The sequence below is a fragment of the Sarcophilus harrisii genome, chromosome 4 (assembly GCF_902635505.1).
Source record: "Sarcophilus harrisii chromosome 4, mSarHar1.11, whole genome shotgun sequence".
Classification (NCBI taxonomy): domain Eukaryota; kingdom Metazoa; phylum Chordata; class Mammalia; order Dasyuromorphia; family Dasyuridae; genus Sarcophilus; species Sarcophilus harrisii.
This window is the reverse complement of record NC_045429.1, coordinates 224045812-224064019: the sequence shown is the minus strand read 5'-3', so window position 1 is coordinate 224064019 and position 18208 is coordinate 224045812. Positions and strand designations below refer to the sequence as shown.

The window sequence follows — 18208 nt, the reverse complement described above, 5'->3', positions numbered from 1 at the left end:
AAAAAAAAACTACAAAGAAAATATGTACAGGACAAATAAAAGATAACTGACAGATAAAAATACTAGCACCAAAGGGGCAATAGGAAAGGCCTCTTGCAGAAGATGGAGCTAAAATTTGAGGGAAGCCAAAAGAAAGAGGAGAGAATTTCACCCATTGGGAAGTGATAATGAAAATACTCAAGTCAGCAGATAAAGAACATCAAGGAAGCTTGTGTCCCTTGATCTCAGATAACATGGAAGAGAATAAGGTGTAAGAAGACTCAGAAAGATTGGAAGGTACAAGTTTGTTAAGGACTTCAAAAGCCAAACAAAGGATGTAATATTTGATCCTAGAGTTAAGTTTATTAAACAGGAAAGTGACATGGTCAGACTTGTACTTCTAGAAAATGAATCTGATAGTTGAGTGGAGGATACTATGGAGGAGGAAGAGAGATGAAGCAAAGAAAGGATTCAGATTATTGCAATAGTCCAACCATAAAATGATTAAGGTCTGCACCATCATGGTGGCTATCAGAGTAGAGGAGAGAGATTACAAAGGCAAAATCTACAGGACAAGTACATGGGGGATGGGGCACAGAGCGAGAAGGGTATTTTGACTCTAAAATACCCCACTGAACACAGTTTTATAATTGATGGCATTCTGACTGTTGCCCCAGTTCAGCCCAAACCCATCCCCAGTTCCACAGAAATCATTAGTCATGGGTCTCACTACAACAATCAGCAGGCCAGCATATTCTGTAACTACATCACTGGACTACATGGGACAGTTACCACAAAGCATAACACAGAAACCAGTCTATGAGAGAGTAGCACCAACAGGATGCAGAACAGGACACTGGACCGCAAAGCTCAATAAATTTTCCCCCCACATGGAGCCTGCCCAGGTTCCCTTCTTTGCTGCTCTTGGTGAACCTAAGCTAGTTATAACACTATTAACATCATTAATACACTCCAACACATTGTATGCATTCTGGATAACTGCATGCACAGTTCCATCAAAGCCTTAGGACCTCCCCATTTCAGCAAACTCCTCCTATAAGCTCAAAAATTCTGTATCTTGTGATGTAATCAGCACCATTTACGCTAAAAATCCTTATCTTGCTTTGCTAGGCTGCTGACTCCTTCAGAAACCTTGGCCCACCTACTGAGTATGCAAATTTCATTAAAAGGCCTTTCTTTGCTTGGGTTGGAGACTGTCTGAACCTGAATTCTTTCAGAGGCAATACAACATCACATGTCTGATACTTCCATACAATGACATGGAGAGATCTACAGCCATACTTTCTACAGTGGGCTCCATGTGGCCCCCTATACCCCCCACAACCCCGGAGCCAACAGAGAAGAGATCACACAGCTTAGGTTTGAGAATTTCAACACCCCAACCACGTATGTTGCCATCCAGACTCTGCTATCCCTGGATGCCTCTAGTTGTGATTGACATGCTGGTGCGGCCCACACCATGCCCATCTATGAAAGTTACACCCTTGCCCAGGACATCCCCCAGCTAGACCTGATGGCCAAGATAAAGCAGACTACCTCACAGAGATCCTGAACCACATTTGAGAAGGAAGCAATGAGTGACATCAAGAAGTTGCATTATATAACTCCAGTCTTGAATCAGGAGTTGGCTGGTGCTATACCTGGTTCTTCTCTGGTTTACAGCTGGTTACACCAGCTCTGGGGCAGCTTACATGAAGGATTAACTGCTCAGAAGCTTTTTTCCAATCATTTTTTTTAAGGTGTGAAATCCTATGATTCATGAACTACCTCCAAGTAAATCATGAAGTGTGATATTGACATTTATGAGCATTCGTATCACACTTGTCTGGTGGTATCACCACGTACCCAGGCACTGCAGATCGGATGCAGAAGAATATAGCCCTAGTTCCCAGAACAATCTGGGAATTAATGATCACTGTCCTACCTGAGGGCAAATACTCTGGTTTGAAGGCTACGTCCTGGCCTCTCTCTACCTTTCAGCAAATGTGGATCAGCAAACTGGAGTATAACAAATTTGGGCCATTTAAAATAAATCCAGACAAAAGAAGGAAAGCAGAAAGTACATTTTGTATCTTCTTCCTTAGTAATTGTTCCTTTCTTTTAATTGTAAGAACCAAAATGGACCTCTACTTTCTTTACCAGTCCCCTACACGGATGTAAATGAAGCCTCTCATTTCATGAAATCAGTGCTAGTATATATGAGCGGGAAGTTTTACTTGTACACTGGTTTAAAACCAGTTCAAATAAAATTACATGTGTTAAAGAAAGGGAAACGTGTTGAAGGGGAGGAAAAAAGATCATTGAAACTTTGAAGATGTTCTGTAAGAAATGACCAACAGGATGATTTCAGAAAGGCCTGGAGAGACTTACACGAACTGATGCTGAGTGAAATGAGCAGGACCAAGAGATCATTATATACTTCTACAACAATACTAGATGATGACCAGTTCTGATGGATCAGGCCATCCTCAGCAACGAGATCAACCAAATCATTTCTAATGGAGCAGTAATGAACTGAACTAACTATACCCAGAAAAAGAACTCTGGGAGATGACTAAAAACCATTACATTGAATTCCCAATCCCTATATTTATGCACACCTGCATTTTTGATTTCCTTCACAAGCTAATTGTACAATAATTCAGAGTCTGATTCTTTTTGTACAGCAAAATAATGTTTTGGTCATGTATACTTATTGTGTATCTAAGTTATATTTTAATATATTTAACATCTACTGGTCATCCTGACATTTAGGGGAGGGGGTGGGGGGGTAAGAGGTGAAAAATTGGAACAAGAGGTTTGGCAATTGTTAATGCTGTAAAGTTACCCATGTATATATCCTGTAAATTAAAGGTTATTAAATAAATAAAAAAAATATATATATATATCCTGTAAATAAAAGGCTATTAAATAAAAAAATTAAAAATAAATAAATAAATAAATAAAAGAAACTTTGAAGAGAGCACTTTCCATTGAATGATAAGGTCAGAAACCATACTTCAGAGAGTTAAGAAAAGGGTGAGGGAAAGAGAGAAGAAAGCACAGATTATAGATGGATTTATCATGGTGTTTAGCCATAAAAGCAAGGAGAAATACAGGATAGGCGGTAATGGGGATTAATAGATCAAGTGAAGGCTTTTTGAAGATAGGGGAGAAATATATATGTTTGTAGTCAGCAGGGAAGAAACTAGTAGATAGGAAGAGATTTAAAATTAATGAGAGAATGGGAATGAAAAAGGTAGAAATTGTCCAGAGAAGATGGGGTAGAATGGGAACAGTTGGACAGGTAAAAGAGCTTGCTCTGGCAAAACGGGCCATTTTTTCATGTGAGAAGGGGATAAGGGAGATAGATACTGGCAGAAGGCATCTGAATGATGTGAAATGAGGACAGGAGAAGAAGCAGCTCTCAGTGAATGGTCTCAATTTGTTTAGTAAAATATTATAGAAGGTTCTCAGCTGAAACCATAGGGTAAGGGGAGCCATGGGAGGTTTGAAGAGAGATGAAAAGGTCTGGAAAGGCCATAATTAGCAAAGTATAAATGGACTGTATTGAACACAGAGTGCCCAGGACAGAGCATGTAATTTAAGTTTGTAGTAGTCCCAGTCAGCATGATTGCCTTTATTTATTTTTTTTTAACTTTCTCCAGCTTCATGAGACTGGAATAGGAGAAAAGGAAGTAGGTGGTAGTCAAAACTGAAGCTTGTCAGGACAAGACTGGTGATATGAGAAGAGGGCAAAGGATGAGAGAAAAGGACAGTTGGTAGAGTACAGAATGTTTGTCAAGATAGTTTGTCAAGTTTGTGAAGATAGGGAAGAGAAGAAAATGTAGCCAAGGCAGGAGTAATAGACAGCTGGAGAAAGAATTGAGGAGGGAAGATGAGGATGAAAATCCATATGAGGATGAAGAATGGGGGTAGGAGTTTAAAGCAGAAGAAGAGGGGTGAAACAGGTTATGATCAGATAATGCAATTTCAGAGTTCATGAACACAGAAGTGGAACACTTGTGAGTGATGACAAGATCTCTGGTATGACCATCTCTGCAGAGGTGAGAGAAGAGGTCATGGGTATTTATTAAGCTGAGGAACTAAGAAATTTTGGGGGTATTTGAGGGAATATAAATATATATGTTTATATCCCTTAGGACAAGGATAGAAACTGGGAAAGAAATAAAGACTGGGACACTGAACTAATAAAAAAAAAAAAGAAAATTAGGGATCAAGAGATACCATATGATAAGTAAGGATTAAATGGAGCTCAAAGGATAAAAGGTTATTTAGTTGCAGTGATAACTAGCAATATGGAGAAAGGAATATTCTGATGCTTTTATTACTCAGTGAGTTGGGGGTATGAGTAGAAAGCAGAACCCAGTGCTAGAAAAAGTGAAGCCATGTCATGTCAGGAAGGCAAGAGATCTCAGTAAATATAAAAAGATGGAAGGGGAGAAGAAAGGAAAAAGTATAAGATAAAAGCATTTGTTACCTATAAAGAAGGCATTAATGGAAAGCACAGTGAGGATGTTGGGGTCAATAAACTGGCAAAGTTTCCCAATTTTACTTGATATCATAAAGATAACAATAAGTATACAGGCTCTATATCAATTATCCCCTCATGTTCATCAAACACTAGCCCATTTTATTTTCTCAACCATATGTTAATTTCTGGATAATAAAGGCAGATAGGAGACACAACAGATAGAACATCAGATCTGAAGTCAAGAAGCCAGTTCAAATCTGACCTCAAACATTTACTAGTTGTGTGACCCTGAACAAATTACTTTTAACTGTTTGTTTCAGTTTCATTTGTAAAATGGGGGAAATAATAGCATCTATTTTGCACTTATGAGAACCAAATAAAACAAGAATTATAAACTGCTTAGCACAGTGCTATAATGTTTAATAAATGTTAGCTCTATTATTATTAATTTCAATTCTTGTACAAGTGACTGTAGTGTTCTGACTTACAGATAATGAGTTACCATGAAAGAATCTTGGCATTAAAAAGAGGAGCCTTTGTTTCAGAAATTTTTTTTTCCATTTTCCATATTATCTCCCATGCTGCTCTCTTCTTGCTGTCCATTTTGGGCAATTTTGTCAAGTTTTGGCAATTTGTTTTAAGTGTCAAATGTGCATGTACACAGACAAGCTCCATAGATTCCACAGACCAATTAATTTCACTTACACAAATTATTATTTAGACAAGCAACATCTTCATCCATTTAGTTTTCCTGTGGAGATAATTAGGCCAAGCTCTTGACTCCATTTCCCCATTCATCCATTTCTGTCTCTTCTGACAGACTGCTTTTATAATCAGTCCCTCCAATCTTTAACCTCTCCTCCTTCTTGCTCGTTCCCAGTAGCAGAGAAATACACCAGGTCTCCTATTCTTAAATAACAAACCAAAAAAAGTAAATTCAAACTCTTGACCCTACCATTCGCCCAAGCAATTGTCTCATCTCTGCCCTAAACCTAAGCATACAGCCCTACACCTAGCAAAAGCTAGCTCTGCTTGTTGCCTCCACTTTCTCTCCTGTCACTCACTTGCCAATCAGTTACACTCAGTCTTCCTGCTTTCCTACTCAACTGAAACTGTTTTATGCAAAGTTATCAATGATCTCTTAATTGTCAAATCCAATGGCTTTCCTGACAGTTCCATACTCATTCTTTTGAATTCTCTGCACCATCTGGCAGCACCACTCACCTTTCTCCCCAAATAGTTTTTGTTCCACTATTCTTTTTTTTAGTTCCATCCTACTTTCCTGACTATTTTATTCTCAAGTCTATATCCTCCATCTATATCATCTCCCCATAATGTGTGTAATCAAAGGCTGTCCTAGATCTTCTTCTCTTTTCTGTCTTCATTTTTTCTCTCAGTGAGCTCAGATTTGTATATCCAGACCTAGTTTCTCTCTTGAGCTCCAGCTGTGTAATTCCAACTATCCATTGGAATAGGTAATAGATTTCCAATAGATAACATTTCCAAATAAATAATAGGTACCACAAGTTCAACAGGACCAAAAGGGAACTCATTTTTTAAAATTCCAACCATACCCAGATTCTTAATTTCCCTATTTCTACTGAGGGCACAATGATCCTTCCCATCACTCATACTCAGAACCTGAGAGCTATCCTCGTTCTCTCATTTTCTATTAGTCCACATATGCAATCACTGTAAAATTCTGTTTCCACTTCTGCAACATCTTTCTCTTCCTTATGGCCTTTCTTTCAACTCCCACAGGCATTATCTATTTTAGTTCAGATCTGGACTACTTCAATAGCATCCTATTGCTCTCCCTATATCAAATTCTTCCCTTCCACCAATTTAATTTCCACACAACTGCCAAATTGATATTCTTAAAGATATGAAAAAATATATTCTTAAAAAATAAAGTTTAATGTATTGGTCAACCTGCCATCTGGGGGAGGGGGTGGAGGGAAGGAGGGGAAAAATTGTAACAAAAGGTTTTGCAATTGTCAGTGCTGCAAAATTACCCATGCATATCTTGTAAATAAAAAGCTATAAAAAAAAAAAAAAAAGACTTTAAGACTTTCTCCTTAAAAAACAAAATAAATTAAGTTGAACTATATCACTTCTTTGTTCAATAAATTGTACTGGCCTCCTATTCCTTTAGGACAAAAAAACAAATTTCTCTATTTGGCATTTAAAGCATTTCACAATCTGTTTCCAACCACCTATCTGGTCTTATTATTGATAAATCATGCACTATCTAGTAAAATAAAACTAGCTCTTTTGCTGTTCCTTGTATTTGCTTCTATCAATCAACAAACATATATTAAACACCAATTCTCTATGTCTTTGCACAGTCATGAGCCAATTAAACTAAATCCTTATGCTTAGATAATATTCTATCCTTAAAGAGGTCTCTAGGATTCCCTAGTTTCTGTTAAGCACAACTATTTCCCACCTGAGGCCTTTCCTGATCCCTCCAGCAGTGATCCATTACTCTTCTCCAAACTTAATATGCATTCACTTATATGTATTCCTGCTGTTTTTGTCTAAAGTATAAGCCCCTCAAAGGCAGAGAATATTTTATCTTTTCAACTTTAGAGCCTAGCATAGTGCCTGACACTATGGGAGACATAATAAACATTTGTTGATTAAAGGTTGATACTAAATTATAATGCAAATTAAAGATATACTTAAATGGTTGACTCCTTTTTCAAGTAGGTTTAAAAATTTTATTCAAAAAATAGAGTACATTACCAACTTAGTCATAATGAATTCCAACACCACTAATTACTTTATTTTTAGGTCACTGCCTTAAATTTTATTACTATAAATCACAAAGGATTTCCAATCTAGCAGTAAAATAACTGACAATGTTTAAGTCAGTCTACTTGAAAAGACAGAAATAGCAAAAGAATATGTAAAGACTTAGTAAATTGAGGTAATCCTAGCCCATAAGAAATAAGGCTAAAGTTTTTTGCTGCCTTAGAAGTCAACTCTATTTCATATTGTACAAATAATCAATTCCATGTAATTTTGTCTTGCATGTTTGAAATTAGAAAATAGAGAATTACCTATCCTAAATGGCATCAGTATCAATTTCAGGATTGTCTTTCAAAAAAATTTTTTTTTAATTTTCTGTATTGTCCAAGGAAAAGATGAAAAGAATAAATTGCATGACACAGGATTTCTGCCTATTATTTTATGGTCAGTTCAAAAGTAGCTAAGAGCAGAGGAAACCTTAAATATAAAGTGAATAAATTATAAAAATGTATAATGAAATTAAAAAGTTAAAATCCAATTAAAACATAAAGACAAAAAATTCAAAATAGTAAAAGAAATAGTGGTGCCACATCAGGAACAATAGTGCAGCAGATAACATAAATAATACAAAAGGTGGAGATGAAGATGAAGAAAGATCAATCAAAATGGCTGCAAATTATTTAATGAGATAGACACCTTTTAAAAATCAAAGGTCTTAAAATATTTTTCTCAATCCAAATCTTGGTTCTTTTATTAACTTATAAATTTGGATGCCCTTCCAAATTAGCTTTTAATTTTCACATTTCAATTAGGGAGAAACAAGATAGGATGGAAGAGCTTTAATCAGCACAGAGCAAATGAGCTTTGGTTCCAGGGTGCTAACATTTAAGGGTATATTCCCTCTCTTTGGCAATCCACAGCCCACCCCAAGCCCATTGTTTTGTTTTTTGAAATTTGTCATTACAAGGTGGATTATCTCAAGGTCCTACCCACTATGGCACCTGATTTCTAGGGTTTCAATGAGGGCTAGATTCTCTGAGGGATAAGTTCAACTCCCCATTTTACTGCATCTACTATTGGAATGTCGTATGCATAACATTGTGTTTTCCTCTGCCAAGTAAATTTGCCCCAAATGCAAATACTCCAAATGATGACTCTAAAGTGCTTCCCAATACATGAGGCACAACCTTCTAATCTTTTCCTTACCAATATTATTCTAGAGATCCTATAAAGATAAAATTCCTTGTCTCCAAAGAATCAAAACTGTGCATTACCAAAAAGATAAGGATGAGAGATGAGGTAGGTTCAAATATGCTACAAGATATTCTCAATGAAGACTTCTAAGCAAGAAGCAGCCTAACAGATCTTTTTCGAGTAATCTATAGCTAGAAAATGTTGTGGACTAGCTAGGTAGCAATATGAGAGACAACAGCTTATGTGTTCCACTGGTACCAACATAATGTCCAAGAGATGGGCATCAGCTACAGGAAACTAGAGTGGTCCTAAACACTTGGCAATGACTATAACTCTGGTCTCTTAATCTCTCTCAGTCTCAGTTTTCTTATGTGTAAAAATAAGAACAATAATATTATGTACCTGGCAAGAATATAAAAGTCAAATGAGATAAACTTATTTAAGGTGTTTTATAAGCATAAAAGTGCTATGTAAACACTATCTACAGACAAGGACAGGCACATTGGCCAAATCCTCTAAGAAAAATTAATGGTACAACAGGAATAAGAGTTGCTAAAGTGAATATATGGGTAGATTACTATCTGAATCACTGGAAGAATCATTCACATCATTAGAATCAGAGTCACTGAAATACTGTAATATATTAATTAAAAGAATTATAAATGAAGAGATTTTACTTTTTCATCTCTGAACTTGCACATTAAATAACACCACAGAAAATTACACAAATGCTATTAAATATATAATAATATCTTTAAAAGTGATTTATTTACCTGTCAAAGTCTGAGTTCAGCCGCTCAAAATTCTTAATAACTCTTAAGACTTGGATGTCTTGGCCAAGAAAACAAGGTGGCAGTAATCCATGTATATTCAATTGCTGTCTCTCTTCCAAAGTGAAAGCCAATCCCTAAGAATAAATGAAAATAACATAAATCCCAGAAAAAGCACAACCAACAGTAAAACAATAGAAATTCTGCCTTGAATTTTTAACTAAGGCAAAATGGTTTACTTCAAAGAATACCAGATTAAGAGAATACTAATAATCTATAATTACAATTGTTTAGTTTTATTTTTGTGATGTTATATAAAGATAAAATATATAACTGATAGAAATGAAGCTATTTTGAAAAATATTCAGGACTATACAAATACAAGGGAAATTACATTCCAATCATCTTGAACTACTTATTTGACACATTAGTACTTTCTCACCTCCCTTTTGAATTTCTTTTTGAAAATTCTTGCCTTTTGAAATTCTACTCATCTTTTTTAATTTCCAGTGCAAAAATCTTATATGAAGCTTCCACTGATTCTCACAATTAGAAATAATCTTTTCTTTCTCCTACCTTTATGGCAAAATATCCATTATTTCACCTTTGTTCTTAGTACACTTATCTATTGTAAATATGTTACATACCCTTTCTTTTATGAAAGAAGAACTATGTCTGAATTATCTTTGTTCTTCCCCCAGAGTATAACACCACTTTATCCATTGACTCTTAGTTAAATGATTATTGAATCAATGAAAAATTAAATGTTAAACATAGGCAAGTTGCTCTAAATATTATGTTCTTTCACAGAATTAAGAATAAAATCAAGAAGTAAAGTTAGAAGAATTAACTATTTCAGGAACACCCCCCCCAAAAAAAAAGGATAATATAATAGTGACAGAAATGATAAAAACACAAACCAAGAAGAAAATTACTCCAAAGCATCTATGATAAAAGACTCAAAGCTTTGATACAAGTTCAACTCGAATTCCTGTAAGAATGAAGTTTAAAAATTGTTATGGGTCAGAACTCTGAACTTAAAACACGGTACTAACTAATTAGAATTGATGATATAATGGTTATCAAGTTTAGCATGATGTTTCATGATTCTTTAAGTTCAATATGATTGATTTAATCTTACAACAAATAATGGTTTCCTAGTGATATAATGATTAGTTTATACTCAAAATAGCGCATATAAGCTAGAAGCCTCAACTAGATTCAGAGATTCAGAGGCAGAAAAGACAAGAGAACTGGAGGCAGAAGCTTAAGCGCTCTCAGAGGCTCAGACAGAGAAGACAAGTGCACTGGAAGCTCTCTGAGTCAAGGAGACAGAGATCTATTTCACCCTCAGTCAGGCTTCTGGTGGCAGGTTCTCTTTCATTTTCTCCACTGAAACCAAGACTCCAGGAAGGCCTCTAAGAAAGCCCCAAGCAAGGAGACAATAAAGGATTTGGACTTTAACAGCTGCTGTTCTTGTAGTGGTGATTACTGAACAGAAACGAAGGCTGCTCTCAAAGACCCCCAAGAAAAGCAAACCAGAGAACACTACAAAAAATTTTAAATTATTTTATAAATGAAAACACTAGAAAAGAAATTTGAAAAGAAACAAGAGTGTTAGAGGAAATAATTGGAAAACAAATGAAAAAGAATAAAGAATCGGAAAGAAAATTAATGTTTTGGTATAAAAGATAATATTACCCAAGCAAAAGGCTCTTGAAAATTAGAATGTACTAAACAGAAATTAATGGTTCCAAGAGAAAAACTATTTTTTAAAAATCAAAGAGAAAAAAAAGAGAAAAAAATGGAAAGTGTCTCAAGTGAACAAATGAAATGATAGGGAAAACAGGTAAGGAAAAATAAATTAAGAATCATCATACTACATGAAAACCACAACCATCTCTACTGAAAAAAAAAAAAAGAAGAAGAACCTAGACACATACACATTTCAAGAAATCATAAAAGAAAACTTCCTGGATCTCTTCAATCTAGAAGGGAAGATAAGAAAAGAATTCACATGTCTTCTGGAAAAAATACAGTAAAACAAAATGATAGTTTCCAGGAAAAGCATAGCCCAAATCCAGAGCTTCCAAGACAAGAGGAAAAAAAAAATGTATTGCAAGTATTCAGAAAGAAAAGAAAGTTTTAAGTACCGAGGAGCCACAATCAGGACCACACAAGATTGGACAGTTACTGATTTAAAAGAGTAAAGATCTTGGTATACTACATTCCAAAAGGCAAGCTATATGGCTTACAATGAAGAACTAATATAGCAAAACTGAAGAAAATCCTACAATAGAAAAATGAGTCTTAAAAGAAGTAGGGGACTTCAAGAATTCCTGATGAAAAGACTAGAACTGAGAAAAAAACTCCAAAATACAAACATAAGAGTCAAGAGAAACATTAAAAAAAGAAATAAAAGCAAACAATAGTAGGGGATTAAACAATGATGAACTGTTTACATTTTAATATAAGATGATAAACATATCACCTTCAAATCCTAATATCATCAGGCACTATAGAGGGAATCTATTAAGACAAGAGGCCAATCCTCTTCAACAATGAGATGAATCAAACTCCAATACAGCAGTAATAAATTGAACCAGCTACACCCAGGGTAAGAATTCTGGGAGATGACTATGAACCACTACATAGAATTCCCAATCCTTCTATTTTTGTCCACCTGCATTTTTGATTTCCTTCACAGGTTAATTGTACACTATTTCAAAGTCCGATTCTTTTTGTACAACAAAATAACTGTATGGACATGTACACATATATTGTATTTAACATATACTTTAACATATTTAACATGTATTGGTCAACCTGTCATCTGGGGGAGGGGGTGGGGAGAAGGAGGAAAAAAATTGGAACAAAAGGTTTGGCAATTGTCAATGCTGAAAAATTACCCATGCAAATATCTTGTAAATAAAAAGCTAGATGACAGATCTTGAAGATTAAAGGGAAAGAAAAAGCAAGAACTTGTGATTGGAATCTGGAAGAGGGAAAGAAAAGAAAGGCAGAATAGCCAAAGTAGATTATATTAAACCCAGAATATAGATGCTGAGCACGCTCCTTGTTCATCATCTTCTCCTTTATAAAAATGGAACAGGAAGCAAGGAAGAAAAACCTTAAGAGAACAGGATTATAAAACATATAATTCACTATTATACCTGTGAATGGAATTGGGATGAATTCATCTGTAAAAAAGCAGAATCCATCAATATGTTGTGTACAAAAAACAAAACTGAAACTAAGATTCACACAAAGTTAAAAAGAAAAAAGATAAACTGGAGCAAAAATTATTGTACATTAGGTGAAGTTAAAAAAAGGTAAGGGGAGCAATCATGCTCTAGGATGAGGTGGCACCAAAAAGAAGCTTAATTAAGAGATAAATGGAAAAGGTATGTGTGTGTGTCAAATGATATAGCATTTAAATATTCATTTATCATGTCATAAAATCTCACAAACAAATGTTGAAAAGCAGAAATGTTAAGCAAATCTTTACAGACCACAATGCAACAAAATTATAATTAATAAAGGACTGCTAACGAAGCAATTACAAATTAACTGCAAACTAAATAATCTAACCTTAAGCAATCACTAAGTCAAAGAACAAATCTTAGAAATAATAGGTAATTTCATTAAAAATAATGACAACAAAGTAACAACATAAAAAAATTTTTAAATGAAGCTAAAGCAGTTCTTAGAGAAAGTATATATCCTCTAAACATTTTTATCAATAATGGAGGCAAAGTATAAGTTAACAAACTGCACATATAACTAAAAGAACAAAGAACTAAAATAATTTGTTAAATTCTATTAAAACACCAAGAAAATCAAGGAAGAGATTTACACAATTGAAAGCCAACAAAAAAAATTATTAAGTCAAACTAGTAGCTACGGTTGAAGAAACCAATAAAACATTTTGCTAAATTAATATTAGCTAATTTCATTTTTAAGAAAGATTACATCAAAATATGAATATAAAGATTAAAATGAGTATATAACTAATCAAGAAAAAATAAAGGAAATTCTAAGAGTTTATCAAGTTATACACCAATAAAATCGACCAATTAAATTTGCAAAATACAAAATGCCCAGATTAATATAACAAAACAAATGAAATCCCAGAGAAATCGGGAACCAAATGAATTTGAGCAAGTTTAAACATTTAAAGAAAAATTAATTTAAACATTTTTAAAATAGGAAAAGGAAGGATTCTGCCAAATTCTTTTTATGACACAAATATTGTATAGTGTGTCTAGTATGCTTAAGGGAGAAAGAAAATAAAATATAATAGATTTTCCTTTCAATGTAAATGGCAAATAAAGAGCCTTGAGATTAACATCTCAAATAAATATGAATGTCCATGAACAAAGGACAAACTAGACATTTTATTAGGATATTTCCATTTGTAGACTATAATCTTCAAAATTTCAATGTTCTGGGAGTATAGCTTTCTTCTCTAAAATACTAACATCTGTTCATTTATTATTCAATAATGACACTTAATATAGCCATTTGTTCCTATAAGTTAGAAAGCATTCAATATAAAAATTTCTAAATATCTTAAATAAATTTTTATGTCTAACAGATTTTAAATATTTTGTCATGTAAATGACTGATGATGCCATGTGGAAATATTTTCATATTCTTTGATGTACAGTCACTAGAAAAATTCTTATATGTTGGTGACTATATTTTCCTAGACATAATGAAGTGTCAATTCAACTCTTTTATTTGGATTTAGAAATCTGTGCAAGTTTAAAACCCTATAATTCAGCTCATACTCTTATATACCATAATTAAAAATATCACTTAAGGGGACATAAAATGCCTGAGAAGCAAGAGAAATGTACTGATTTAAAACACAAGTCTGAGTTTTTAAAAGTAATTATATATATATATATATATATATATATATATATATTTATATATGTGTGTGCATGTATGTGTATGTACTTTCTTACATTGTTCTTGTAATGAAATAGTAGTTAAGAATTCTCTACTCTTTTTATCTTATATCACCACAATTATAAATATCAAGGTCATATAGATATATATTTCCTAGTATTAATAAGCATACTCTGTCTCATCACTTTATGATGAAATGTCAGTGTATACATTCTTATCACTAAGGAGTGTTTTAGTTTCTATTTCAAAAGATTTCTACCTGAATATTATCCTAATGAAGCTTCCTACAAGTGATCATATATACACCTGTGATTTATGCTTATATTCCAGGTAGCAAACTTTTTTTATTCTTCTTCTTTCAAATCCTTTCTTAAAAACAAAATTTTAAATTGGAGTCTCACAAAGCAAAAGATATGATGTTTCACTGCCAAAAGCAGAAAACAGGTTGGCCATTCTTCTAGATTGTGATAATTATTATATCCGCTTAAGAAAATGGATAGACTGTCCAGCAGAAATGAAAAAAAAATCCCAGGTGGCAGAGACCTGGAACTATCTTTTCTCTAAACATAACATCAAACATAAGATTATCAAATGTGTACAAGACAAACTAAGCAATTATTAATCATTATATAATCTGAGACCATTACTGAATAAGAAGAATAAACACATTCCCATATTCTCCCCTCCTTCCTTTAAATGTCTCAAAAAAAAATTGCAGTGTTTACCAGAATTTTGATAGGAATGATGAACAGAAATGATTCAACATAAAATGCTACATTGAAGGTTAATACTGGTAAAATGATCAGAACTAGGAGCATACAAATATAATAAAAAAAAATAATAACCTTGAAAAGACCTAAGAACTTTGATCAATGTAATGAAAAAGATCAAAGATGAAACATGATACCCACTTCCTACTAGAAAAGTGATGAGACTTAAAGAATGAGACACAGCTAGGTGGCACAGTAGATAGAGAGTGCTGACCTTGAAGTAAGGAGGCCCTGAATTCAAATCTGACCTTAGACATAACACTTCCTAGCTATGTGCCTGTGAGCAAGTCACTTAACTCCAAATGCTTCAGCAAAAAAAAAAAAAAAAAAAGAAAAAAAAAAAAGAAAAAGAACAAGAATGAGCCATAGATTTGTGGATATGGCCAATGTGTTTTTCTGGACCCTGAATGGTTATTATATGATGACAATTTCAAATTATTCAGTGGAGGGGGTAAGATTAGATATTTAAAATATTTATAAAAATAAATTTATAAAAATTTTAAAATTTTATAAAAATAAATAAATGAATAATTTTTTAAAAGAGAATATCATCTCTCTCACAGATTCTTTTGTAAATAGGCATCATCTATATTTGTTCTATAAGACAATGTTCACTTATGTAACATCTACCTAGATATAATAATTGTTTTTAAGTTGTGAACTTAGACAAAATTTCTTCCCGTTATTACTATAAGGTTATGATAAGTCTTTTAAGATTTATCAGAAATTTGATTAACGGAATTTGTTATTGCAGGTAAAATTTCTTGGAATTATAATTAGTTAATGCTATTTGGGAGTTTTAAAGCTCCACCCTCTGACAGTTACTGGGACAATTGATTGGAATAAAACTGGGTTAAGGCTATTTTATCCTATATGTGCTAAAGGTTGAGTTTTAACTGCTTATGTTATGTTATACTTTTTCCTCCTGTAACTGATCTCTATGATCAGCAATGGTCAATAGAAACTGTTAATTCACTTATGTCATACCTTGCTATTTTCAGTCTGGTTATATGTAATCATTGTATCCTAAATGCTTGGGCAACTAAGTATTTTGCCTGGTCATCTCTCTGTTACTGGATATTTGGGTTTTGTTTCTTCTTTTAAGATTTCTACATGATGAGAGGACAATTAACAGGGGACTATAAGACAGCAGCCGTTTGCCTGGTCTGTAAAGCAAACTCATTTCTTCACATAGGAAACAATTTATTTCGGCCTCCTCATATTTTGCAGCAGTCTGGTGAACTGAGTCTTTCCATCTGAGACTGATCTAAATTGGTCAAATTACAGATATTGGCTTGCTTTTGGAACTTTGATCAGCTTTGATTGTCAGCATGGCACACCCAGTCTGCATGGAATGAGAGCCTCCTATCTCTTCACCGCCTGAAGCAGTAGTTTTTAAAATGAGACCATGGACTGGACCCTGCATCTACTGTACTTTGGACTGATATGAGGGACTTTGGGAATGTTTGATGACTGACTGTTGAACCTTGCCTGGATCATCTATCACTCTGTGTTTAAGATTTGGGATGGAATTTGTTAAAACTGTGTAAATTGCTGTTATGTTTGAGGGATTTTTAGGAAATTTTTAGGAAATGCCACTGTACTAGTCTGTTACGTATAGGGATTTTAATTCACTCTTGGGATTTATATGGGGAATAGTCATTTGATAATTCCTTTCCGTGAAAAAAAAAAGGGGGGGGGGGGAGGAAGAGATAGAATATTTGGATATAATTTTGGAATAACTGGTAGATTTTTTCAAAATATCTGAAATAATGGGAACCCCTATTCACTTTGCCTTAGGCACTTCTGCCCCACCCCCTATCTCACTAGTTCAGATTCAATTTGGATGCTTTAGCTTTAGAATCCCTTATTTTGTTAAAATTGCCCTGGCAGACTCAGTTTTGGGGATTATTTTTTAAGCTTTAGAAATTCATTAATTAGTACTTCAGAAGTTCAAAAGGCCTTTAATTGGCCTTCTTTTGCTTTTGTCCCAAGTAAGATAGTGTGCTGGCCAAACCCATTCATGTACACTATCACCGCCTTGAGACTGGTAATGACCCCCTTGATGCTCATATGAGCAATAGAAATTTTTGACAAACATCAAGACCTGGTTAGCCAATGACAGGTAAGATTCCTCAAGGACTAGTCGACCTAAGCCAGGAAGAGACGTTTCTGTACATCCTTCCTATGACGGGTAAGGCTTTTTCCCATAGGAACAACCTAAGCCAGGCACAGGTCGAGAAATGAAAAATTCTACATTTGATTTTAATATAAATGAAAAAAGGGGGACCTGTGGGGACCTGGCACTAATCTACAGCCACATAAGGCCAACCTTGAATAGGTTGGAATCTCCTAATCACATTATACCAAAGACTTCCTGAATAGGAATCTCCTAATCACATCCTAACTTTGAATAGGCAGATATCTAGGCATCCCCTAATCACATCATAGAGCTTCCTGCCACCAGAAACATCTGAGCAGCTCATCCTTGGGCGGGATACCAACCCTTTGTTTGAACAACCCTGCCTCTTCTACTGATGTACTATTGCACCCATTAAAATGAGGCTTGATCAGATGGATTTGACTTGCCTCCATTTTGCATGTCCCCTCTCTCTTGCCCTTATCTCTTTTCTTCCAGGGTCCACACACTCTGCCTCGCAGGCCGAGGCACAGGGGCACTAATACATTGTTGGTGGAACTGTGAATACATCCAACTATTCTGGAGAGCAATTTGAAACTATGCTCAAAAATTTATCAAACTGTGAATACCCTTTGATCCAGCAGTGCTTGGGTTTATATCCCAAAGAGATACTAAAGAAGGGAAAGGGACCTGTATGTGCCAAAATGTTTGTGGCAGCCCTGTTTGTAGGGGCTAGAAACTGGAAAATGAATGGATGCCCATCAATTGGAGAATGGTTGGGTAAATTGTGGTATATGAATGTTATGGAATATTATTGTTCTGTAAGAAAAGACCAGCAGGATGAATACAGAGAGGGTTGGAGAGACTTACATGAACTGATGCTGAGTGAAATGAGCAGAACCAAGAGATCATTATATACTTCAACAATGATACTGTATGAGGATGTATTCTGATGGAAGTGGATTTCTTTGACAAAGAGAAGATCTAACTCAGTTTCAATTGATCAATGATGGACAGAAGCAGCCACACCCAAAGAAAGAACATTAGGAAATGAATGTAAACTGCTTGCATTTTGGTTTTTCTTCCCGGGTTATTTTTACCTTCTGAATCCAATTCTCCCTGAGCAACAAGAGAACTGTTCGGTTCTGCACACATATATTGTACCTAGGATATATTGTGACACATTTAA

The 18208-nt window shown here is 34.5% G+C and overlaps 1 protein-coding gene across 1 annotated transcript in view; it reads right to left on the bottom strand.

The window, feature by feature from the left end:
- ME1 (malic enzyme 1) overlaps positions 1–18208 on the bottom strand; it is a 238082-nt gene that overhangs the window by 192517 nt on the left and 27357 nt on the right. The window contains 1 exon segment of the mRNA XM_031964580.1: positions 9196–9329. Within this exon segment, the coding sequence (XP_031820440.1) occupies positions 9196–9329 (134 nt within the window).